At 35.3% G+C, this 26,718-nt stretch overlaps 4 protein-coding genes across 6 annotated transcripts; 2 read left to right on the top strand and 2 right to left on the bottom strand.

The window, feature by feature from the left end:
• Positions 1 to 582: 582 nt before the first annotated feature.
• On the bottom strand, positions 583 to 3,307 carry LOC105648262 (uncharacterized). Its single transcript, XM_012234587.4, has 2 exons — positions 3,000 to 3,307; positions 583 to 2,477 (listed from the first exon to the last, which is right to left on the bottom strand). Exon 2 carries the CDS (start codon positions 2,431 to 2,433, stop codon positions 1,066 to 1,068), a length of 1,368 nt encoding a protein of 455 aa, XP_012089977.1. The 5' UTR covers positions 2,434 to 2,477; positions 3,000 to 3,307; the 3' UTR covers positions 583 to 1,065.
• Positions 3,308 to 3,651: 344 nt separating this feature from the next.
• Positions 3,652 to 9,693, bottom strand: LOC105648261 (copper-transporting ATPase HMA4). 2 transcript variants are annotated; one of them, XM_012234584.4, is made up of 9 exons: positions 9,395 to 9,693; positions 8,525 to 8,814; positions 7,593 to 8,332; positions 6,972 to 7,443; positions 6,701 to 6,868; positions 5,672 to 5,926; positions 4,970 to 5,092; positions 4,298 to 4,783; positions 3,652 to 4,211 (listed from the first exon to the last, which is right to left on the bottom strand). In XM_012234584.4, exons 2-9 carry the CDS (start codon positions 8,807 to 8,809, stop codon positions 3,801 to 3,803), a joined length of 2,940 nt encoding a protein of 979 aa, XP_012089974.1. In that variant the 5' UTR covers positions 8,810 to 8,814; positions 9,395 to 9,693; the 3' UTR covers positions 3,652 to 3,800. The 2 variants fall into 2 exon arrangements, with proteins under 2 accessions (XP_012089974.1, XP_012089975.1); XM_012234585.4 differs by having other exon boundaries at positions 3,652 to 4,199; positions 9,395 to 9,691.
• Positions 9,694 to 11,015: 1,322 nt separating this feature from the next.
• Positions 11,016 to 17,931, top strand: OEP80 (outer envelope protein of 80 kDa). Of its 2 annotated transcripts, XM_012234583.4 has the most exons (16): positions 11,016 to 12,151; positions 12,483 to 12,576; positions 12,906 to 12,988; positions 13,115 to 13,212; positions 13,330 to 13,399; positions 13,576 to 13,669; positions 14,075 to 14,156; positions 14,279 to 14,314; positions 14,697 to 14,850; positions 14,944 to 15,084; positions 15,210 to 15,280; positions 15,420 to 15,498; positions 15,595 to 15,710; positions 16,652 to 16,799; positions 16,982 to 17,051; positions 17,506 to 17,931. In XM_012234583.4, the coding sequence occupies exons 1-16, from the start codon at positions 11,480 to 11,482 to the stop codon at positions 17,658 to 17,660; spliced, it is 2,163 nt and encodes a 720-aa protein (XP_012089973.1). In that variant the 5' UTR covers positions 11,016 to 11,479; the 3' UTR covers positions 17,661 to 17,931. The 2 variants fall into 2 exon arrangements, with proteins under 2 accessions (XP_012089973.1, XP_089571704.1); XM_089715578.1 differs by lacking the exon at positions 11,016 to 12,151 and having other exon boundaries at positions 12,487 to 12,576; positions 12,898 to 12,988.
• A 4,568-nt stretch (positions 17,932 to 22,499) lies between these two features.
• LOC105648259 (zinc finger protein WIP2) lies at positions 22,500 to 25,189 on the top strand. The gene is made up of 2 exons (XM_012234582.4): positions 22,500 to 23,410; positions 24,558 to 25,189. The coding sequence occupies exons 1-2, from the start codon at positions 22,799 to 22,801 to the stop codon at positions 25,002 to 25,004; spliced, it is 1,059 nt and encodes a 352-aa protein (XP_012089972.1). The 5' UTR covers positions 22,500 to 22,798; the 3' UTR covers positions 25,005 to 25,189.
• The last annotated feature ends 1,529 nt before the right edge of the window (positions 25,190 to 26,718 follow it).

Here is a 26,718-nt window from a genome sequence, read left to right as displayed (position 1 = left end):
GCTACCCTCGTAAGAAATCAATATTAGTAATAAAAGAAATAAACCCTTTCTTTTTTTCTTTTTTTTTTTTGCCGTTTTGCATCAAGAAGCGCTTACTTTTATTTCACAGCAGTCACTGGAATGTTGACCAATGCTAAATAAGAGACACAATATCGACATGTGAAAAACTGTTGACAAACTTTCGTTTTCTGGAGGAAAATGTGATATGTCTGTACAAATTTGACTGACCATTGACATTCAACAAAAAGAAAAATATAATTCAAAAATTCCTCAACATTCAATCCCGCATCTTCTCATCTGCTTTCATATTGAATGAATTAACTTAAATTTTAAACATATCTTGAATTTTCTCCTCTTCTTTATCTATAGAATCTTCAATTTTGTACTATATATGTAAGACTTTTCCTAACTCTTAACTCTCCAGCAAATGTGGAAGCAAAAAAAAATGCCATGGTGAAGCCATCCATGTTGCTTCGGCAGCCAAATAAGAATTCAATACCAAGTTACGAACTAAAAATCGCCAACCGATACAAGCAATGCATGGAACAAAACGCTATTAGGAAACAAACTACACGTGTTCCGTTGTCATAAATGAGTGTGTTTGAAAGCACATCTCCTCAGTACATTGAAATCATATACTGAATATAGTAGCAAACAAAGAAGTTCTCCCACATTACAAACAATTTTAATATGGGCAAGAGAGGTAGCCAAATGATACACAAAAAATGGACCTATCCAAGGTTCTCCACCGTTTGTGGGTGCTTCCATTCTCTGTAAGCTTCTGGCTTAAAGAAATGTGCTCGAGACGGGGTGAGTGGACATGATAGTTTTAGCACTACAATGCGAGACAGGGGGTGAGTGGACATGATAGTTTTAGTACTACAATGCTGCAGCAATGAACTTTTCAATTTCATGGAAAAAAGCTCAACTAAACAAAGATATCATATATTACTAAGGTTAATCTAAATTGACACGCGAGGTACACAAGGTTAGTTAATGTATATACAAAAGGCTAAAGAATTTCTTTTGTGCAACATCTTACAGAATATCTGGAGTGGATTGCTATTAATGCCTGCCCAAATCAATTTGATCTCTTCCTTGCAGTCTGTCAATACCAAGGGAAGTGGGTTCTCGAGATGTTTCTGAGCTCCTAAAGTCCATGCCTAGTTGCTTCTGCCTCAGTTGTAATATACTTTGCTCATTTTCTAGTCTCAACCTCTCATTTTCCAGCCTTGACGTCTCAAACTCTCTATCTTTCTTGCTGCAGTATCTCAACCATTTGAACCGTTGCTTCTCAAGCTCAAAAGCTTGAGATTGGATGCTGACTCTTTGCTCTAGTAGCTGCAACTTCTGCTTTTTAATCCACTCCTTTTTCTCCCACAATGACACTGCAGGATCTTGAAAAATCGCAGCCATTTCAACCTCAAAGCCAATCAACCCACCTGATTGAGACCAAAGACGGGCATCCTCTTCATTTACTTTATTCCTCTCTGAATACTTATCCATCCTCACCACATCCTCATTAGCATTATTATCATCTCCATTATCTGATTCATCATCATCATCATCACTATCATCACGTCCCTCAGCTTCCTCCTCCTCTGAGCCATTATTGTCTTTTGAGCACCTTTCAAGAGGTGACAAACAACCTTGTAGATCAAGATCTTGGCAATTGGGTATCCTTTGCCCATTATGATATGCACACATTTCCTTGTAAAATAAATGTTTTGAACTCAATATCTTTCTAACATCATCCTTTGCCTTATCTGAAAGAGGCATTGAGTCCATAAGTGCAGGGTTCTCCACCACTCTACAACTAGTTCCCCTTCCAAGAATCTCATTCAATCTCTTGTACCTTTTATTCAAATCATTAAATTTATCCTCACACTGTTGTGGCGAAACGTGACAGCCCTTACTGATCATCATCTTTGAAACTGTTTTCCACTTGCCTTTCTTTTGCAAAATCCCGGATTTCCTCTTAAGCCCCTCAACGCCCTCAAATGGACCATCATCACCCACACAAGCAACTATTGCTATAAGAAGCCTAACTATATTATCTGTCCATTTCATTCGTTGCCATGTTGATCCGTTCTTACCCTTAGCTGCACTTGAACTCTCCCCGTTCCCATCTTCCATAAAACTCGGTTCATCATCTTCACTCCCATTCCCATTATTTGTGGCACTAAAAGGACTAACTGCTTTCCCTTTACCAAAATTTGTTGAATATCCTTTCGGTGTTGAACCTTTAACTTCCATTAATCCAATGGAGTGATGATCGTGAGCAAGTCCACCTATTAAGTTCATGTGATGTTGATGGGCCAATGAGGGATTTCCCAACTGAGTTTGCTGCTGTCTATGAATTGGTGACTCTAAGTCTAACAATCCACCAGTTGGACCTGACAAAAACCGACCTCCCAGACCTGAACTCTCCATGTGTCACCTCTAAATTCCAAAACCCTAAAGCTGCTCAGCTATTACTGAGAAAAGCAGGAACAGGAAATAATAAAAAAAAAGTCTCCAATTTCACATATTCTAATGTTCAAGAAAGCAAAAAATCCAGTTGACTAAAACTAATGTAAGAATCTGGCTCACCCAAACCGATATCTCCATGATTAGAGACTAAAAAAACAAAAGAGAATAGAACCCCAAAGTTCCACTTTCTTCCATTTTCTTAGTAAATACACAAAAGTATATCTATAGAATTCGAAATCTCACAAAATTCTATAGAACCAATAAAGATTTTAAACTTAATCTCCCAAGCTTCTCCAAAACCTCGATTGAGATTGAATGTACAAAAGTATATATATATATATATAAAAAAGATAATAGAAGTCAAAATCAAGATTCCCGGCAAGACGCAATAATTAATTCCAGTGTTTCACAGATTTTTGGGGATGAAGACTGAAACTTTCCTAATAAATTAGAAACAAGGATTAACCAATGCAAAGACCCGCGTCCACAAATAGTAAAAATATAAAGAGAAGCTACTTCAAGCTTACCTTCTCTTAATGATCCACAATGGAGATTCAACTGTGAGACTGTTTTCGCTGAAGAAAATTTCACTGAGAACGAACGATAAAGTCAGAGCAAAAAGGGGAGAGCTTTTCATAATCGGCGAGAACAGATCCCAATATGCGCTATGTGCTCAGCGGTTTATTGTCGTTGAAATTGCGTTTATCACAGGCACATAACATTCTTAATTCCTTTTGTAAATTTGTCTTTTACAACTTTAATGAAGAAATCACCCCTTATGGCTAATCCGCCCACTACATAAACTTTACGATTTAACTTTAATCAGATAAATACATAAATTCACGCATCTAAGTTTCTTAACTCTCAATTTTGAAAAAACTTACTATCCTTTTAACATTAAAAATTTCTATATCATTATAAATTTTTAGTATTGCACAATAATTTTTAAAATTTTTTATTTTTATAATAGAATATTAATTAATTTAATATATAATTGGCACAATCATCTGAGAGCGTGTTTCATATAAATCAAACGCAACCGTTTGTTTAGCCTTAGGATACAATAAAGAAAAGAACGCCTTGCCGTCTTGCCATTGGGCCTACGGCCCCATCTGTCATATAAAAGAAAGGACTGGACTCGGGCCCCCTTGTCCTTCGTGTCAGTCAAATAAAGAAAACTGGTCCTAACAAGAAATTATATTACTTTAAAAAAAGAGAGATCAGAATTCAGACAGAAAGAAAAACAGAATCCACCTGTATTCTGTAGGAATCAAGAGGATCTTACATTATTACATTGACTGGAGATGCAGATATTCACCATGATAAATTTACCCTCGAGAACTACTAACACGCAAAGGTTTCTTATAAGACTGCAATAAGAGTGAAGAACAAACAACACTGAGCGATGAAGCAGCCATGCAAGCACCGGCAAGCCAAGGGGGCAACCGAATTCCAGTAAATGGGTAAAGAATTCCAGCAGCAATAGGCATACCAAGAATGTTATAACCAAGTGCCCACACATAGTTTAGCCGAATACGGAAAATGGTCTTTCTAGATAGATCTATGGCTGTAACTACATCTTCTAAGTTGCTTTTGATTAGAACTATATCAGCTGCTTCTATGGCTACATCAGTGCCAGCACCAATTGCCATGCCAACATCAGCTGCAACTAAGGCTGGGGAGTCGTTTATTCCATCTCCCACCATTGCCACAATCATCCCTTTTCCCTGCATCCAGCACTTATATGAGTGATTAGCTCGCGCATGATGGGTCATTTTCTAATCATTTTAAATAACGATGCAAAACCAATGTACAGTAAGCATACCTGTAAGTCTTTGATCCTATCGGCCTTTCCTAGTGGATCTGTCTCAGCAAAAACCTCTTTAATTCCAACCTCCTTTGCAATGGCAGCTGCTGTAGCCCAATTATCACCAGTCACCATTACCGATGAGATGCCCATGGAGCGAAGAAAGGAGATGACATGCTCAGCCTCTGGCTTTACTGGATCAGTCACAGCAAAAGCTCCTGCAATTTTTCCATCAATAGAAACTAGCACACACGTTCTAGCCAGCTGCTCATTTTCTGCAATGTAGTTTTCAACTTCAGGACCAACCATGACATTACAAGCTTGCATGAGCCTTCTATTCCCAACCAAAACCATTCTGTCACCCACTTTTCCGGTCACCCCAGCTCCAGTGTGCACCTCAAAATCCTTGACCTCTGTAATATGTTCCGATTTAGCCCCAATATTTTGGCGTAGCCTCTTAGCATGCTCCACCACAGCTTTTGCTATTGGGTGCTCGCTATTCACCTGAAGAAGAAAAACCAATCAAAATATTTCCCATCGTCCTTGTGGCTGCAGGAACTCATTTACTCTCAAATGAACTGGAGAACTATTCAGAAGACTCCAAATAAACACTGTTTTATCAAAAAGAAAATTTTTATTTCAATTCTATTGTTTTCATATCAGAACATCGTTTACAACGTGATTACTGACCTCAGCAGAAGTAGCCATGTCACAGAATTCCTCCATTGAGAAACTGGAAAAGACCACAGCACTAACTACTACTGGTTTTCCAATTGTTAAAGTCCCTGTCTTATCAAAGACAACCGCATTCACCTGCATTACATTAGGATAGTCACGTAAAAACAATCTACAGAGCAATTTCACATGTATGAATCCATCTCCCAATAAAGATTCAATTAATCTCAAGTCAAAGATGCAATAAAAGATAAAATAATCAGTGCTTCCTAAAATGAAAAATGTCATCTCCATCGCAATATAAACAACACCCTTTGTTGGGGGTTCATCGGTGACCTACATTACAAGTAGTCGTCTTCCCCTTCTATACTCTAGTATGATACAAACATGAGACTTCTACTAGAAATCTCAAACCTTAACATCTAGGCCATCCTGTTAGGTAATGCTTTTGTTTTTCCAGTAAGCTTTATCCATTGTGGTTGAATATGAAATACAATTTAATAAAGTCTATTTTTCTCTTTAATTATAAGTGGTAGAGAGATTGATTTCCATAGAAGCAAAGCTAGTGGTCATTCGAATTTGGTATGCAAATTAACAGCATAACAAAGAAAAAAACCACATCTTCGAATGTCCATATTCTGTTAAAAAATCATACCTTCAAAAGTCCATATTGTGTTAACAGTGATTTTTTTTTTTTTTTTTTATAGAGGACTTTACCTTATGTGCTTTTTCAAGTGAACTTCCACCTTTGATGAGCACACCTTGAGAAGCACCCTTGCCTGTGGCAACCATGACAGCTGTCGGTGTTGCTAGCCCTAGAGCACATGGGCATGCAACCACCAGTACTGATATACCAAATTGCAGTGCAAGCTCAAATCTGTCCATACCTTTTGGTACCCAATGTCTAGGGTAAAGACCAGCTTCTCCAGGAATGAACCATCCCAACCATGTTATAAAGGCTGCAATAACAACCTGAGATAGATTGAGCAATCATCAATGAGTGGTGAAAGGTATAACCACTTAAGAAAATAAGAATTTTGAGCCTTTCAAGCTACAACCAAGAAGAAGAGGGTGAGTAAACTGATTAGAAGAACACATAAAGCAGAACCTTCAGATGATGAATGAGAAGCAAATCTAACATTTATCCAGAATTTTAAAGAGGGGACCCCAGGGGGAGAAAAAAGAAGATGATAACCACATTCTACATTGTGTTACACAAAAGTAGAAATGATGTTGCAAGTTAATAAAGCAATGAGAGTGCAGAAGTTTAAATCATAGGGAACACGAATATTCCCTTGCTTTATAATCAGCAACCGAAATTCATTCTCCTGAAAGAGGACACTTTCATCTGAATTTACATTCTAAATAGTCTACCCTTTGTCTTCTATAACTGAGTTGCTTATAATTAGCTAAAATAAGCCTTTTTGGCAGTTGTTCTTGAAGATACCCCCGAAAGATGAAATAAATAACCTATAAATCAAGTTCTCTGAGACTGTTAATGCATCAAAATGGCTTTATTTGACCAGTCTGTCCAAAGGCAAAAAAACAAAATATTGTATTATCGGCCAAGTCTGCAGCTAAGTTGAAAAGAGAGGACTCTTTGTTATGTTCTGATGAAGTATACCTCTTCAAAGTACTTGATTTTCTATCAACAGAATAAAAAGCATACTTTTTGATGGGCAAATAAAAATTAGTCATCATATACAAAAACTAATGAAAAACAATGAAAGGAAATGATAAACTCACTGCAGGAACAAAAAACTTGGAAATTTGGTCAGCTAGTTTCTGAACAGGGGCCCTCGCAAGCTGTGCAGCTTCTACAAGTTGAACAATTTGAGAAAGTGCAGTCTCTGACCCAACATGAGTAGCCTTAACAAGTAAGCATCCATTCTCATTCATTGTACCGCCAATTACCTGTTCATGGTGTAAAAGTGGTGCATTAAAAAAAAAAAAGGCTTTATATTAAGCATTATTATTTCTAAAATACATGTAACAGTATGTTAACTCCAAATGATACCTTGTCACCAGGCTTTTTAGGAATGGGCATTGCCTCTCCTGTGATCATACTTTCATTCACATGGCTTTGGCCATCTATGACAATCCCGTCAACAGGAACTTTTGCCCCTGGAACAATTTTTAATATATCATTCCTTTGTATCAGTTCTGTACTGATTTCACTCTCTGACACAACATTTCCATCACTGTCTAGTGTCAGCAAATATGCTGTATCAGGAGCAAGCTCTGTTAGCTTTGCTAAAGCATCTGATGTCTTGCCTTTAGCTAGAACCTCCAAATACTTCCCCAAAAGGATGAAGGATATCAACATGGCACTTGTCTCAAAGAAATCTTGCCCTTCAAATTTATCTGAAGTCATTGCTTTTATCACTATATATACAGAGTAAAAATAAGCAGCATTAGTGCCTAATGCAACTAAAACATCCATATTCGCAGATTTCCGACGCAATGCATGATATGAGCCCACATAAAACCTGAAAAACACATAAAAAAAGAAAAGATTAATGGTGTCTCGTATTGTCAATGCCATACAGCTATAATTCTCAATAACAAAGATAATCAGTTTGCATTAGAGAGGCATACAAGTAAAATACCAAGAAAGTAAGTTGTGCTTGTTTAGTACCTTCGACCAACAATGAATTGTACAGGTGTGCAGAGAATCCACCTAAGAAGCATTCCAATGGTAAGCATGTTTTGAATCCTGTACTCTAACCAGAAACCGTAAGGATGAAGCATTGGAAGTACCATGGAAAATAGAAAAACTGGAACTGAGAAGAGGCAGCTCAAGAAAAAATGATTCCTATACATCTGAATTTCTTGCATCCACTCAGTTTCTCTTCTCTTTGGGGGTGCATATAAACTAGCATGGTAAATGCCTGGGGAAGCTTCTTCAATGCACTGTATGAGAGATCTTGGACCCATAAGGTCTGGATCATAGCTAACAGTTACTTTATGTTCCGCAAGATCCATTTCGACATGATTCACACCCTGTAATGACTCAAGGGAGAACCGAATAACTGCAGCATCTTCTGTGGATTTAATTCCTTCAAGTTTTAGATGCGCTTTATTCAGATCATTCCCAGAGCTGATAATCTCAGCCCCAAACCCAGCATCTTCTACAGCTTCTACAATGTGATCTGTATCAGTAAGGTTTGGATCAAAGTGAATTTTTGCTTCTTCAAGAGCTAGACCTACCACTGCCTTTTTAACTCCATTAGCCATTAAGAGGGCGCGTTCAACAGACTCAGAGCAGCTAGTGCATGCCATTCCTTTAATCCTGAGCCTGCATACTGATATTTCTTGTTCTGGGAACTCATCAACCGGAAAACCAGCATCTTCTATGGTTTCCTTAATTTTTTGAGCCTAAACAAGTTTACATCATAAATACTTCTAGATTCCAGAATATAAAGAAGTCCAAAAAATCAACAGTAAAAGAGATTCAGAATTAATTTTCAAAACTCGCAACAGGCAAGTTAAACAGCATAAAATATAAATCATAATTGTGCTCCTATAGCTCTAAGACTGCAAACTCAAAAGTTCTTCTAGACAACTTACAGTAACGAACTCTGGTATGTAAGAGATAGCAGCATGGCCATCAAGGGGTGATACCATAGCCTTCTCAACTCCACTAAGCTCTCCCAGCACAGATTCTATGGATGCTGCACAAGAGGCGCACTTGATATCCCCTATTTTGAACCTAATGGTTTTAACCTTCTTATCTCTGTTATCTTTCTGTTTAGGGACAGCAATTGCAACATCATCTGGAGGCTGCAGCAGAGGTGCCTTAAGATCATCCTTCCCATTCACATCCATTTCACCGTTCTGAATGATTAAGCTCATGACCGCTAAAAAGACAAAGCAGCAGGATAAAAAAGCCAATCGTGTTAGCCAAGTAGATAACAAAATGAAACAGAAAGAACGGGCAGAATGGTGGGGAAACAAAAGCAAAAAAGTATATAAAAAGCCCCTCTGTTATACTTCTTCTAGGAGTTATTAAAATTGGAAAAAAAAAATTTCACGATGTAAAAGGCCGAAAAAGTCGCGACAGCTATATTTCCAATGTTCTATTGCTAAAAATAAAATCAGAGACAAAAACGAAATAGACAGTTAAATTAGCATAGGAATAAACGAATCAACTCAGGATAATGTATGAGAACCGCCAGACAAGTTACAATAATTAGTATTAATTTAGATTGGCTTATTCAACAAAATTGAACACAAACAACAATGAATCTCACTGTTGATGATACTTATTTCTATATAATGAATCTCGACATGAAATTACAGTGGTGGCGTTGACTCAAATTCATTCAAGCCCACTCACAAAAGGTACATATATAATACTCTTACATCTCATAGCTACAGTCTTATATATGAATATATAGAATTATGAAAAGCAAGCTGTGATATATGTAGAGAAGATACCTATCAAAAGAAAATCGGCTTCGATTCAACCGTCACGTGAAGAAGATGAGGATTATTAGGGTTTTCCCTTTGGATGAATTAGTAAAAGGTAATCCAAAATTAGGGATTCAAAAACCTGTGATGAAACTCCAAATCAGAGCTCGTGATAAAACGAGAAGAGACGTGTCAGATGTCGGCCACCGCAAAAGAGGAAGAGAGAGAGAGATGCGATAGGAGAGTTGCGCCAGAAAGTTGTAAGAAATGGGATTTGTCGCGTATATGGTTCTTTTGCATTTTGAATTTTTGAAATCTTAACGTCTTATATTGTTCCCACTTCCCACCCTCTTAATAAGGCCCTTTGACCCCCCATTAAGTTGGCGCTTACATTTAACCTCAAAACAGATCAGAATTTTCCTTTTCCCTATTGGGCCTTGGCCCCTTGTTTAGGGGTTAACACGTAGGATTTTTGTTAACATCTAGTTAGCAGCTGGTACCTGGTAGGAATGGAAATCAAAATGGAGTTTTTTCCTATGACCTATTACTTACTCTGTACTTGTATTATATTAGAATTAGAAGTATATTAAGTTTATAAATAAAAATAATTATTGATAAATTTATTTTTTTAATCTTTTTTACGGGTATGTTAATTATGATTATTTAGAAATAATAAATAATTATTATAAATATTTAATTTATATTTTTAATTATATAATACAGTAAACTAAAAAACATGAAATGTATCTTAAAAGATAAAAAAAAGTCCATATGATACATAATAATGTTTTAAAATAATTATATTTTGAATATATATTTTACTGTAATTATTATTGAGAGTTTATGAAATAACCAACACGTATAAATAAACAGTTATCTATAGTTATCACTTGTTAATAAGACAATTAGTAAATTCATTATGATTAAAGGTGTGTAAATGGGTGGTTCAGTTTTAAATTGAACCAAGTCACAAAAACTAAAATTTGTTTTTTTGTTGAAAATCTACACTGAAATAAGTTCGGAAACCGAATTGAATCGTTTAGTTCGATTTTAAACATAAAATAATTGTTTTGCAATAATCAAATTCAAATGCGGAAAACGAAATTATTAAAAATTGATAAACAATTGAACCAAAAAACAAAAAATAATTCGGTTTGGTTTGATTTTCATATTTTTTCCAAAATTACAATTATGTTTAGGACATAAAACAAAAGAATAGATGTATATGCATATTTGGTAACTTGCTCCAAACATGCTCAACGGGGAGAGGGGACCCCTGGTATGGATACTAGTACTCATTTTACGTGTATGGGACTTGTTCTTTAGCGAGCAGCATGCGTGGTTGTACCAATTGTCTTGATAATCCAGCTGAGCTCCCACGCCACTTTCACTTCCACTATAAACATTAACCTATAAGTGCTTAAACACATGAAATGTTAGCTTTTGGAATCTCAAAGACCATGATGCCAAATTTCAAGTCCAAAGACAGACAGAGCATAAAGGTTTTATGATTTCTACTCTCTGCTTTTATAGGTAAACACAGTATCTTTCATTGTCTTTCATTTATCCGCTTCCTCCTTTTTTTCTTATCCACTTCCTCAGGCATCTTTATCGTAGACTTTTGGCCAATTGCAATTGAAAACCGGGGAAGTCGAGTCCTCCATATTTTCAGTATTTCGACGAGGTTTTAATTCCATCCGGCCCGTGCCAATTTGGACTTTATGTTCATACTCTATGCTTAATAGCTACGCCTGGCCCAACTCAAATATCAGGACCGTCTCTGGCGGTCAGGCCTAGATAGCCCGTTCGTATAACCGGTCGACTCAAAGCACCTAGTATGTTTCGGACTCTGCGAAAACGAAATAACACCGTCTACATATGTATGTCGTTTTTCGCTAATTTTCGTCGTCTCTGTTGATTGTTTTCCTGGAAAATTCAACCTCTGGCGAGTTGCGAATTTAAGCTTACTTACCTGCTTAGGGTTTATCCTTTTTAGAAGTTTATCCTTCTTCCTCCTTCTAAACCCAGATGATCTTTATTTAGAGTGCGTATTCTTCTTCAAATTCCATCTGCATAATTCAGTGCCTCAATACTCTACAGTCCATATTCACAATGCCCCAAAACGACGACGTTTTTTTCACTTCATCTCCTCACACAATTCCTGCTTTCCCTCCCCCACAGCAGCAGCAGCAGCAGCAGCGGCAGCAACAGCAAATGCAACTACCTCCTCTGCCTTTCTTTTCTCACACCTTAACTTCTCAATTAGCTAAAACCAAAATCTCATTTACTAATTTCATCGACTCGCTTATTGCTCGCTCTAGAATCCACATACCTCGAAGGTCGTCTACCATATGTGCCAATTCACCTCTTCTATGTTCAGCTTCATTTTCACTTACTCAGTCGAGAGATTCACCACCGTCCGATTCGCATCCAAAGTCGCCGATCCTTTGCTCGGCGTCTTTGTCAGTGAGTCAACCTGGCGAGCCGGGGTCTGAAACCTTGATGACTCAGCAGAAAGGTGGTGGTGCTCATTCAGCTAGTCGACACGATGAAGAGAGGGTTTTGATAAGTGAAGTATTGGTGAGGAACAAAGACGGGGAGGAGCTCGAGAGGAAGGACCTGGAAGCGGAGGCTTTGGCTGCCCTGAAAGCTTGCCGTGCCAACTCGGCTCTAACGGTACGAGAGGTTCAAGAGGATGTGCATAGGATTATTGATAGTGGATATTTTTGCTCGTGTATGCCCGTTGCAGTTGATACTCGTGATGGTATAAGATTGGTGTTTCAGGTATGCATATTTCATACGAATTGGTTCAATAATGCAAATGGTATTGTTAATGTCGAGTTGGATATGAGCAGAGTAGTCGATGAATACAAGTTGACCAACGGTTGATATGATCGTATATGCTACAAAAGCTACGATTGCATACAAAGTTTTTATTTCAAGGGTTGTTTAGTTTACTTTTCCTGAACATGCTGAAGTTTTTTTCCAAATGAGATTTTGTTAACTCCGAGTCAATAGTAAACAATTCCACATTTTTCACTTGCAAAGCAAATTTATGTGTGGAAACATGTTTTGACTTGAATCAATTATTAATGTTGATATCTTGTGGCATAAGGTAGAACCAAACCAGGAGTTCCATGGACTTGTGTGCGAAGGAGCCAGTGTTCTTCCTACGAAGTTTCTAGAGGATTCTTTCCGACATGGATATGGTAGGTTGTTCTCTGTCTTCCTGTTTTTCCTTTTTCTTTTTCCAGTATTAGTAGTGTATCAGGCATAAATGGAGGGTCCGCCATTTTCCCCTCATTCCATTCTCTTTCAATATTATGGGTGCAAATCTTTCCCTCCATCAATTTTTCTGTTTGTTCTCTTTGTTATTTATGTGTTCGGTTAAGGGGCTAATGCGATATGCAGCCTCTCTCTGAACATATATTTTACTCATGATACACAAAGATTATCTTTTTTGACTATTCATGTTGCATGTGAAATCTTTTAATAGGAAACCTTCACTGGTTTTAATTTTTGATGTCAAGCTGTGCAGGAAAAGTTGTAAATATCAGGCATTTGGATGATGTGATAACTTCCATCAATGGCTGGTATATGGAACGTGGTCTTTTTGGCTTGGTTAGTTCATATTTCATGACATGTGGAATTTTAGACTGTTTAGCTTTTCTTGGAGTTAAAACTCTTCAGTTTGTCTGATTATTGTTGCTCCTATATTATTAGGCATTCTTTTTATTGTTATTATAGGTTTCAGGAGTTGAGATCCTTTCTGGGGGTATTATCAGGTTACAAGTTGCTGAAGCTGAGGTGAATGACATTTCCATACGTTTCCTTGACCGAAAAACGTAAGAGCCTACCTTCAATTTGTTTTACAAGTGCATTTGCCTGCTGCTGTGTGCACATGCACACATCAACAAAGTCTTCAAAGCTATAACATAGTTGTGCTTTATTGCTCTCTTCAGTGGTGAACCAACTAAAGGGAAGACGAAACCTGAAACAATACTTAGGCAACTTACAACCAAGAAGGGACAGGTAATTCTGGTTCAAGCCTTGTTGTACCTTGATTTACTTGCAATAAGTCCTCACAAGTGGCTTTTATTTATTCGCGATCTTGCACATAAATGATTCTTTTTTTTTTCTTTTTGCTCATGCATTTGATCTGGCAGTTGCTCACTTAATCGTATTTACATTTGAAATTACCCCTTTAGGTCTACAGCATGCTTCAAGGAAAGAGAGATGTGGATACTGTGTTAACTATGGGAATAATGGAAGATGTTAGCATCATTCCCCAACCTGCTGGAGGTGAAACAAACTTTGTTGTTTATGAATTGTCTCATTATAACTATGATTTGCAACATCATATTTTGAGACATACTAAAGTACATGTCAACTGCTTCTGCAATAAAGTCCTGAAAAATACTGGTGGTCTGCAAAATGTGAAATATCCAATTTGGTTTTTATATTAATTGATATTACCTGATGAATCAAGCTTCACATGGACTAATCTCCACATTTTTCAAATACAAGTATTGAATTTGAACGGGGTCTTACTTTTTACTAGATATTATGTGTTCCTTCTGGGTTACTACATACTGTCAGCTAATTGTTAGCATAATTGGACAGAAGTGCTTGTGTGCTTCATATAGGCTTTTGTTATTTTTGAACCCTTACATTTGAAAACTAACATTTCCCTCTCTTTTGGTGTAGATACGGGTAAAGTTGATTTGGTAATGAATGTTGTTGAACGCCCAAGTGGAGGTTTCTCTGCTGGTGGTGGAATATCTAGTGGGTGAGTGATGCTGACCCAGATGGCAATGGTGCTAATGCCACTTCATGCAGTCTACATGTGTATTAAACTTATATATGTTGTATATCCGACATATTCATATACTGATTATTTGTAATTTTTAGGATTACAAGTGGCCCTCTATCAGGACTTATTGGAAGGTAATGTTACAAATTGCGTAACCTGATATCTTCTATTATCCTGTTTCTTTCTATCCTTCATGGCTTGTTAAGTTTGGCATTTATTTGTTGCTTATCTTAGTGAACCTCTTGGCCCTGTAAAAGGAAAATGCTCTGTGTAGGACAAAAATTGAATAACAGAAAGTCATATTTCTTTCTGGAAAGTATAAACTAGGAAAGGAGGATTTGAGGATGATATTTGGGAATGTTGACAATGCCAAAATCAGTGAATTTTAGTACATGCAGCAGTATAATTGCATTTCTTTCTTACTTCTTTGCGATGACATTTTTGTCAGACAAAATTCATGTGACAATGTATCAGCATGCTGCTTTACCTCAGAGTTTCTTCTATTTGTGTTTGCAGCTTCACCTATTCTCATAGGAACGTTTTGGGAAGAAATCAGAAACTTAATATTTCGTTGGAAAGAGGCCAAATAGACTCGATATTCCGCATAAACTACACAGACCCATGGATTCAGGGTGATGACAAGCGTACATCTAGAACTATTATGGTTCAGGTATTTCTATTTTTTGGTTTTCTTGTGTCTGATTATAATTACTCTTGGTGATAGAAATGTTTTTCTCTTGTGAACTGATTCTGGTTTTACCAGAATTCAAGAACCCCAGGGAATCTTGTTCATGGTAACCAGCCTGGCAATAGTAGTCTTACCATTGGGCGTGTAACCGCTGGTATAGAATTCAGTCGACCACTTAGGCCAAAGTGGAGTGGAACAGCTGGACTTATTTTTCAGGTACTTCACTAGCATTGTTGAGACTTGGCTGTCTTATTCTTGAGGAAAAACTTTATTTAGCTTTTATTGCTCCCATCAATAATAATGAAGTTATTATTTGCTTCTGTTTAATCCCAATATCACAGCATGCTGGTGCACGCGATGAAAAAGGAAATCCAATCATTAAGGACCACTACAGCAGCCCGCTTACTGCAAGGTATGCATTTTTTATAACAGATATTATTAAACTTCTAAAAGTTCGGTCCCTGTTCTGTTTGTTTTTAATTATGTTGTTTGTTTGTCAAATGCACTTGGCTTATGATTTGGTGTTCTTTGCTCACCTCTTTGTGTTGCAGTGGCAAGACTCATGATGATATGCTGCTTGCTAAATTTGAGAGCGTGTATACTGGTTCTGGTGACCATGGGTCTTCAATGGTTAGTCGTCTTTAACCAAGTGAATGTGGAAGAGAGAGAGAAATATACAGTTTTAGCCATTAACATATTCATGGACCATCATTTTTGTCCTTGCAGTTTGTATTGAATGTGGAACAAGGACTGCCCCTGTGGCCTGAGTGGCTGTTTTTCAACAGAGTAAATGCACGTGCTAGGAAGGGCATAGAAATTGGTCCTGCTCTCTTTCTTATAAGGTATGATATCTATCTGTATTATTTTTCGTGTTGGAGGACCAACATAACATAATTTGAATGGCATACTCAGGAACGTGGTCTAACATGGGAAGTAAAGTTCAGATCTGGCACAAAAATTCATATATGATATCCTTGATACCAAAATCTGGTGCAGCAGTAGATTTGACATAAGTCAAGTTGCATTTATTCAAGTTCAGTTCCATATCAGTGGGGCATTAAGCTAGTATGGATAGAAGACAACTTCATAAACTGACAGGAGTTCTATGACGGGGTATTCTTGTAAGAAAACAACTTGATAGTGGAAACTGAGCTATAAGATAATCGATATTATCCTAGCATTATATTCTAGGAGTGCTCACTAAGAAACACTAGGCATTATACCTGGTGATGTATCATAAAATCAAATCAGGGCATGACATTCACTGTACATACAGAGGAATAAAGCAGAATATTTTCATCCCAAAGTAAGATGCTATAGCCATATACAGGTTCTTTTGTAGGTCACTTCGTAAGGAAGTACTTAATCTTTGAGCTAAGATGTTCCTTTTGAGGAGGTGCATATGAAAAGGTCGTGTCTCAAGGTAGAATTTCCAAGCTATTGACTCTCTTAGGGACCAAGTAGCCTTTCGTTAAAGCAACTGCTGGCTTGTTAAGCTCCTCAATCACCAGCTTGCAACATTTTTATTTGGCTTGAAAAAAAAAAAAAATCATAATTATTCCCATGTTCTTTAAAATCAATAAATAGTTTCCTCAAGCTACCCTATTGAATTTGCTGTGCTAACCAGAATGTCAAGACCCTCAGCGGCTGTGCTCTTGTATCATTGTCAAAAAAGTTGCTTTTCTTTCCCCACTGCCTTTTTAGATTCAGCTTTATTTATTATGAAATTTAAGTGACTTCATTCTGATTCAGAATGCTGACACGCTGATGTTCTCATTTCTAGTTTGTCTGGTGGCCATGTGGTGGGCAAGTTTTCTCCCCATGAAGCATTTGCCATTGGTGGAACAAACAGCGTGAGAGGATATGAAGAAGGTGCTGTAGGCTCTGGTCGATCTTATATAGTTGGTTCTGGTGAAATTTCTTTCCCAGTGGTAGGTGACACATTTTTTTTTTTCTTTTTTTTTTTCTTTTAAGAAAGAAATTCCTTGTGCAAACATGGTATGTTGACATAAGCTTGATCATCCTTGTGATGCTCACTTGTAATTGCTCATGGAATCTAGACTTAAAGTAAAAAGGCTTATTCATTGACCCTTTGCTTGTTCTTGTTTCGCAGTTTGGACCAGTGGAAGGAGTTCTCTTTTCTGACTATGGAACTGATATGGGATCTGGTCCCACTGTTCCTGGTAGGTCTATATGATCTTTTCACTGATATGCTGTCTAGGAAATTGGTTGCACAATGCGTACCACATAACATGTTATGTGGTTGGAAATGTACTTTGTTCAGAAGCTAAATGTTCAGTTTTTATAGAATTGGGCAGAGCTTCGTTATTCTGAAATGTTCAGTATTAGAGCATGTGATATTTCTTTTACACATAATCTCTCTTTTGAGAGTCTCATAATCTCTCTTTTGAGAGTCACATAATCTCTCTTTTGAGAGTATATCTGCTGACCAATTTAGTTAAGTTTCAGTTGCTGACTTGGTTTAATTTGGGTCTTCAAGCTTGGTATTGGACAACATATATTGTTGGCTGTCATTGCTTGAAAAATGCTCTACTTCAAATGATTTACATATTCTGCAAAATAGTGCAATGGGACACTAGTTTTTATGGACTTAATGTTTTCATTATTCTTTATTAGGCGATCCTGCTGGGGCAAGGCTGAAGCCTGGGAGTGGATATGGATATGGCTTTGGCATTAGAGTAGACTCCCCTTTAGGCCCTCTGCGTCTTGAGTATGCATTCAATGACAGGCATGCAAAGAGGTTCCACTTTGGAGTTGGTCACAGAAATTAAGGTCCAATTACATCCCATTACCTTTCTAAGGGCTATTGTGTCCCCATTGTATTCATTTACTTGATTTTGTTATAGAGGTAGTCTGTTGCCATTGAATTTCTTTTGTTTATAGTAGTAATTGTATCATCACCAGCCTAAGGCCCGGCAGTTTTTTTGAATATACTGATGTGTCTCAGCATCCTTGCTTGACTGGATCATTTCTGGATTATTGGCATTTTTACGGCTTTGAATATATCCCGTGAACTGGTAAATTTACTGTTGAGTATTTAAACATCAGGCATTCTGTATCATACTTGCAATAATATTTTTCTTTTAAATAAGGAAAGTTTGAATCATCACTTTCCATGGAAAGCGTATGATAATACATGGAAATATGTGGCCTTATCTTCTATGTCCTGACCAAAAAGACTTGCCTATTATTAGCTCTCACTTATCTGAAACATTTTTCATATTATTATGGTCGTCTGTAGCAAGTGGACATTATCCTTAGGGCCCCAAATTTATCATTTTGGTAGCATAGTAGAGTAACGTCAAGAAATAAATGAAGTTTGTTTTATAGAGCAAAATAATTGGTGGGGGCAATTCCAAAGTTCAAAAGCATGAATAACGATGTAAAGAGAAAATGTCATATCTTCAAAAAGGACTTCTCCAGGATAAAAAATTCAAAATAGAATTTTTTTTTTTTTTCTTTTTCTTTCTTTCTAGGAAATTTTGGATTCAAACTAAGAAATGGGATGAATGTCATTTTTCTAAATTACTCTTAAATTGCAAGGAAATATATGAAGATTAATCTGTCATGAAACCAAATGCTGTGCCTGTGGCTGTGGTTGAGAAGTAAGAAATTGGAGCTTCTTTTGTTGTATGTACGGATGAACGTGTAAAGAGAGAGACAACGAAAGAGAGGTCATGTCACCAACTGAACAGCGAACTACTAATAATCAATCATTGCACTTACAACTCCATTTCTCCTCTGCTATTTCCTATCCTATGAGTCCTATCAGTCCTATGAGAAAGTCCTATCCATCTGAAATTCATTTTTCTTTTTTTTTTTTTTCCAATTTTCTCTTACTGCATTCAACACGTGTCTCCTTTTCATCTTTTTACCCCAACTAGCTTCCCACGTGTTTCAGTCTACTTTTCTTTTTCATTTTCTCCTCTCTCTAATTAGCATATTATTATTACACTAAAGAGAAGGGTAATTAATTTTTTTGATTCTCATAGCTAAGCAACAAAATCGCATGAAATGAGAAAGACATAAGTAAGCATAAAATAGAAGAGGTTTATAGAAAAGAGGAGCAGATGCCTGAAAATCGTAGAACAAGGCAGGGACAAGTAGCTTCGAGGAACTGACACGATCGATGCGCTCGTGTTGTCTTGGACGTTTCGACGGTACATACATACTACAATCTTGTCTAAAACTCCAAACTGCTACCACAGAAAAGGTTCTGGTCCTCGTCTGTATATATATATATATATATATTACAGGGGAAATAATAAAATATTAAATTGAAAAAATTATTGATTGATTTGAGTTCTGAATTCATCGTGTCTGAATTCTGATATAATAATTAGTTGCAAGGACTTATTTTAAATCATATAGTAAAAATTTAAATATATAGAATTAATTTTTAAAATATGATTCTCTCGATATTTTAATAATTGATATAAAGACAACAACCACTAATATAATTTTTAAAGTGGATAAAAAAAATATAAAAAAAAGAAAATGAAAATGAATTGGGATACCGATACGTAGGGTATGGAATAAGGATGGATGGTATGAGAATTTGATGCACTGTTAACGTCTCATGCTAATGTTGTGGTTGCATTGAAACTAAGCGTGATTTGTGAATTTCCAAAGGATTCGTTACACACCTCGCTCCAATCCCCAATACCACCACTCGAAATGGCTAAAAGGATATCTTTTTTTTATTATTATTATTTATTTGAAATTTTGAAATAATATTGGAAATCAATTTTGTAGTTCAGAATTTTAGTCTTAATTAATCATTTTACCACTAAATGAGCAATTTTTTTTTATTTTTCCTTTTCTTTTGACCGTATTTTCCATAATGAAAAAGGGAAGAGAGATAAGATAAGGACATGATGTACCTTTCTCTATCAAGTATGAACAATTGACTTGTGTTTGTTAATGGATTCTTGGCTTCCCAAGATACGTGAGGTCTTTTCTGCCCGTGTTTAACTTGGACATTCTAAGGGAATATACTTAATCAAAAAAAAAATATATATATATATAAACATATACTTAATATAACTCTGAAGGTACAATATAATTTTTTTAAAATATTAAAAAAATGAAAATTTGAAATTATTAAAAAATGCAGTTGTTATGAAAATTTTATCTGAATATTATTTTGGACGGTGATTAATTTCTTCTGCATAAGTAAAGTAAATTGAAACATCAACAAGATATACATAAGAAAAGATTGTGGGTAGATTTTTTTTTTTTTTTTTTTTTGAAGGAAGATGTTGTATAGTTAAAGATTTTTTTTTTAATATTTTGATTTCAATTAATGAATTTCAAATTGGAATTATGAAAAGTACAATATAGTTTGGTAACTTTGCTAATACGGACAATATTTTTTCTTAATTTTAGTAGTTATCATAATTTTATTTCTTGGGAATGCACCGACCGGATGCCAACTTTGCTAGCAGAGCAACGTCTTAATTATGTACTACGTACTACTATTGTTCTTTTTGCTACTACTGTCTCATAACTTTGACGTCCCTCTTTCTCTTTCCTTCCAAAAAACATTAATTGATTTTTTTTAATATAAATATCTGGAAAGAAAAAATCACACAGATAATTTTTTTTTTTTTTGTCAAATTTTCATATTTTAAAGTTAAAGTGGAACCTTTAATTATTTCATGGAAGATAACATGTGCTTTCATTTAGTGAGAAATAATGATATATCTAGTCCTTTAATTAACCAAATCTAACAATTGACTTTGTGAAATTTCAATCAGAGCATAAATTAAATTAATGAAACTAAAATATTAAATCACTCATCAGAATATATTCTCTTTATTTACAAATATAAATGGTTTTACAGCGATTTTTTTGTCTATAAATATAAGTTATTTTGAGAATATTAATAGATAATTAATGATTTTTTTTCAATTTAGTTAATTAATTAGTAAACTTTTTATTATGATCTAGCAAAATTACTTTCTTTTTTTTTTTTTTTGCAAAAACTTTAAACTGATGTACGGATGGAGTATATGATACCCCATATATGTTAATGTATGTATGCAATGAAGGGATAGGAATGAGATAAGGGAAGGGATAGGAATGGCGGTCAGGTGTTGCAGTAATATATACATATAACATGATTAAATCTCATCCGCTAGCTTATTACTCTTTCTGTTGATTCAGTAGCAATAAGTTGAAAGAAAGAAACAGCTGTGTATGCAAAATTAATAGCTTTAGAAAGAGACACGGTACTTTAAATTAATATTGTATAGTTTTGTTCTTCTTTTGTATTGGCCCACGTCTAGAGTTCCAAGTATCAGAATCTTTATTACTGAAAAGAAACCATCAAACCCATAAACAAAAATCGTTTTCTATATGTATTATATTTTTCTACAGTAGAATAACAGTGTTATAGGTTAATATGGTAGTTGGAAACCTGCCGTATGAGTTTGCAGCAAAATGATGTTAAACACCATGTGGGGTTCCTGAGTGTCCGGATTGATGCAGCACAAGCATAGGGAAAGAGAGTGCATGTAATGTAATCGGATAGATAGCAAAACAATTGTGTGGCTTGATTCGACTTTTTTTTTTTTTTTTTAATGTTTTTCATTTTTTTGGAAGTTAGAAAATTTTTCTAAATAATTATCTTTTCTGTTGTTTATTCATATTTAAAAATTTCTTATTCAATATAAAATCGTGATAATTATTCAATATAAAAGCTTAAGAGAAAATTTTAATTGGAGTCTTCTATTTATGAGAAAAATTTGTGTAGCTATGAACATGTTAATGCATAGATCTTGAACTTAAAAATTATAAAAAATTCTTAAAATTCAGCTTATAAGAGGATTTATATAATAGTCAATCATATTACTTGAAACATGATCTTATTTCAGACTACGTCAAATCTTAAGAAAGTTGATTAATTAACTAATTAAGCAGTTCTAAGGATGGTTTGGGACAGTCTCTCAGGCGGTTCCAAGCGAAGCCGACCAGGGCGCGCCCACCAAAGCAAGTGCTGGGTTGGGTCGAGACTATTTGTTTCCCAAGGAATGTAAGATTAGTTGTTCTGCTACTCGTCGTAGTTAGTAATATCATTCTATCTAATTAGGGATTAAGAGAGACAAGCCTCCAATTCCCTAAATTAAAGATTTTGTCTTTGCCTTATTTTCCTTCATCACCATGTGCTTCTAATATTATACTATTCATTTAAATATTAGATATAAAGTTAATTAGAAAAACATTTTATTAAACAATCAATTGGTGATCTTGTTGGTTTTCTCGATCTCAAATTTGAGTTATCTCGACTATATTTATTTTTATTAATTTGGTGAGTTAAAGTGAGGGTTACCCTTATTGTGTAATCCGTTGTGTTATTTCAGTACATTGGACCTCTAATGAATTAAAAAAAGAACATTTTATTAAACAATTTAGTAAAATTATACTTATTATAAGATTAAATTATAATTTATTTGTTGAGAAATTTTTTTCTCCTTAAAATTAATTAATTAACTAACTAATAGTACAATCTTTTTCACACACTATTCAATAAGTAGCTTGTTCTTTCAAGTCCCAAGATTATCTTCTCCTCCACTTTCTTACCCTACCCTTTCATCTCATGTATCTTCACTCTCTCTCTTTATCTCTTTCTTTAGCATATTTTTCTCTCTTGTTTAGTCACACCTCACAAGTAATATCTTGTCTCTCCTTTTTAACTCAATTGGGATCACTTTACCAACCTTGATCTTATTCATTTTCCTTCATACCCTTCTCTCTTACACTTCTTTATTTGGCTATCTTGTGAGGACTCCACCATACAACCTTTTGGTCTTCTTTATTTTAGCTGTCTCTCTCCGTCTCTCACAAGATCATCTACTATTTCTATATCTACCCAACTATTCCCTTCCTTTCCTAATTCCAAACAATCATGGCTGATCCCTATTCCAATTACTTCAATGGATGGTATAATCTTAACCATCTACACCACTTGTCTGCTTCAACTTCTTCTTCTTCTCCTTCTTCCATTAATCCATCCATTTATGCTTCCTATGGCTGCAATATGTACACTTCAGGTTCTATCTTTAATAACAACATCTGTAATAACAGCTCGTTACTTCATTACCAATCTTCACCTCCTTCTCCTCCTATAAAAGAAGCTCTTCCACTTCTAAGTTTAAGCCCAACAAGACATGATGATCGGCAAGAATCCTCTTGTACTGTCATGGAAGTAGACAAGAACAACAAATTATTAGAAAAAGAAGAAAGCTTTTTCGGTGATGATGAATCTGTAGGTGTTGCTTTACATTTAGGGCTTCCTAGTCCTAGCTCTGCAGATTTGATCTCGTCAAGTTTATCAATGTCCTCTACAGAGATCTCGTCAGATAAAGAAGAAGTTACTGTTGCTAACTCCGGCTATTTATCAACAAGTCTTAATAAGGGTCAGTATTGGATCCCTACTCCTGCTCAGATTCTGATTGGTCCAACACAGTTTTCATGTCCTCTTTGCTTCAAGACCTTCAACAGATACAATAACATGCAGGTAATTTTGTGTATTGAATGAATGAATATATGAAAGCTTTAACATTTCCTTTCCTCTCCTATCCCTTTCTGTGTTTATCCTTTTGATTTTGCAGAAAAAAAGTGAAACCCTCCATTCCTATCCTTTACATGTACGCTTCTTTTCTGGTTGGATTTTTGAACTTTTACAACTTCTAATAAGCTGGAACCTTGAGTATTGAGAAGATGATAGTAATGAATATGGCTAGGGTTTTTCCTTTTCCTTTCTTTTATTTTTCATTTTAAAAATATTTCGCTGTACTTTTGACATATCTTTTCTTTTCTTTCTTTGTTTGACTATTTTCAATTTTTCTTTCTAATTCTTCCTCTTCTAATTTTTCACTCTACTCTTTTTCGTTTTGCATGATTTATGGGTTTTGGGATTTAAAAAATAAGAATAAATATATTCATAATTAAATCTTACATGGTCCAACTAAGAATAAGATCAGTGGCTCTCTTTATGTGATTGAACTACTCAGGCACTATGCTTTTTTGAACCTTGAAGTTTGTGTTGTACACATTGGCAAGTGTGCAAACCTAAAGAAAATCTCAGTTCTTTCACCGCTCTCATGTTCTTCATCAAAAGCCCTACACCAAATTTTCTCGATCTGAACACTAACACTGATCCACTGCAGAGTTACTAAAAACCCCCCACGATGTATTCAAATTGCTTTGTTCCTCTTCGAACAACTTATGATGTGTATATAACAGAACGTTCTTTCTTTGACCCACAAAATTTAGCCCTAATTCGCAAGTAACAAATTTAACCCCAAGCAGAAAAAAGCAAATCAATTAATGGCAGAGTTAATTAAAACCGTTCTTGATCCCTTCATTTCATTATCTATTGGTTCTTGATTTGAAAATTTTTCCGATATATATTAGATATAGGGTTTGAACTTTCTGTACAAAAGTTGCATGCACTATACATGCAAAAGCCTTTACTTAATTCTGAGCATGATATAGTAACTGAAAATACAGTTTTTTTTAATGATAATCAAGTGGTTGTATATATATTTCTTATACATCCAATCGATAATTACTTTTTCTTTCTTTAATTATTTTTTGTTAATTATATAACTAGATCCTTTTATTACATATAATGATATGTGTTAAACCTTGAATGGGTGTAGATGCATATGTGGGGGCATGGATCTCAGTATAGGAAAGGACCAGAGTCACTGAGAGGAACACAGCCAACCGCTATGCTTAGGCTTCCGTGCTATTGCTGTGCACCGGGGTGCAGGAACAACATTGATCATCCAAGATCAAAACCTCTTAAAGACTTTAGAACTCTTCAAACTCATTACAAAAGAAAGCATGGAATCAAACCTTTTATGTGTAGAAAATGCGGCAAAGCTTTTGCTGTTAGAGGTGATTGGAGAACCCATGAGAAGAATTGTGGGAAGCTATGGTATTGCACTTGCGGCTCTGATTTTAAGCACAAAAGGTCTCTTAAAGATCATATCAAGTCTTTTGGTCACGGCCATGCTGCTTACGGTATTGACTCTTTTGAAGAAGAAGAAGAAGAAGAAGAACCTGCCTCTGAAATTGAGCAAGACAATGAATCCACTCAGTGATTTTTTTTTTCTTCTTTTTCTTTTTTGAAAATGAAATGTCGTGAAAACTACCACCACCACCGTCGTCGTCATCATGTTTTGAGTTGATTAATTTTGTTTCTTCAAAAATCATGGACTCTTAAAAGCAAGAACCCATTAAGCATTAGAGTACTTAATTTGAAATCCATCATCCTCTTTTCTTGTTATTTATCTTCCTTTTTCATTTTCTGCTTCCAAATCTTTACCATGTTCGAATTTATGGAAGACCATGCAAGCTTTCTTTTATCTTTTTCATTTTTTATTTCATGACAATGTGGTAAAATTAGGATTCCAAACTCTAGTTAATAAAAAATTGATCAAGTCTTTGTAATTATCAAGACTACACAAGAAATATTTGCAATGAATAACAGACATCTAACTTCTCAACAAGTTAAATAAATTATAAGACATAACTAAATGTTTGTAATAATGTCGAATAAACTGCATATAATGAAAGTGGTTAGCAAAATAAAGAGGAAATTAAGAGCTATAAGACTCATAAAACATATGAATTCAAAAACCTATATTTTCAGCTGAGCTAGCCCAAGAAAGTACAACTAGTTAATTAATTAATGAGCCAAAGAACAAAGTTAAAAATATATATATATACATAGGACGGATGTAGGAGAAGGAAAAGAAGAAAATTTCTACTTGTGGGAGGGATAGTAAATGCATGAATATTTAATAACCATGCGAGTGTTGTCAAATGTCAACCTTTTGTCTTCAATAATTCCTTTTGCAAGGGTGAGTTTAACAAAATAAGCAATGAAGGGTCTATAGATGATAGCATCCTCTGATAGATAAAGAAGAGAATAAGTATATTAGTGCAGTGAGAGGAGCTTATCAAACACAGATCAGATATATACTATAATAATAAAAAAAAGGAAAAGAAAATCTGGATCAGCTTTTGTGTATGTAAATATGTGATGCCATTTCCATCTGGTTAGTGGTAGAAAGAAGATTTTCACTGATAGACAGATCATATACTATGTTTAGATTCACAAAAAAAATTCAAATCAAATGATTAGGCAGGCTATAAAGAAAGAGAGAAAGCAAAAGAGATATGAATATGAGTGAGATAAATCATAAATGTTTTAGCAACACAGTACACATTTTTTTGTGAGGTAATAATACAAAGGGCTAGAAAAGAATGGAAGAGAATGGATCTTGTTGGCAGCTTTGGCAACAATTAGAGAGAGAGAGAGAGAGAAGCAGTCAAAGAGGGTATTGATATGTCACTTCAAGTCACTATACAGTCAGAGTATATGTACTGTTAAGTTGGTTCAGTGCCTGTCCCATATGAGCCCAAACAAGAGAAACTTGGTTCCCACCTTTTCTTTTTTCCTTTCTTTCTTTCCAATTTTTCTTTTCTTTCACTTTATTGGTGAAGTAAGTCTCTGTTTCTGCCTGTGACTGTGAGTAGTTATTGGTTTTTTCACTATCGTAAAAAGATGGAAAGATTTAACAGAGAAGAAGATCAGTGGAGATGAAATGAAATGAGATAACTGCATTTCTGATTCTTTTCTTGTTTTCTTTTTTACTCAATGATCTGTCACAGCAAATTCATCATTTTTCTTCATTTATATACATATATATGTGTTTAATGAATTATGAACCACCAAATTTTCGACTAACAATGGAGTCAGTACGTACTCTTGATGTATCCTTTTATTGTTTCATGTAAACAAGACCAGCG

The sequence above is a fragment of the Jatropha curcas genome, chromosome 10 (assembly GCF_041381405.1).
Source record: "Jatropha curcas cultivar XTBG-Jc1 chromosome 10, XTBG_Jcur_1.0, whole genome shotgun sequence".
NCBI lineage: Eukaryota > Viridiplantae > Streptophyta > Magnoliopsida > Malpighiales > Euphorbiaceae > Jatropha > Jatropha curcas.
Note: the sequence above shows the minus strand (reverse complement) of the source record. Positions and strands in the feature narration are given on the sequence as shown.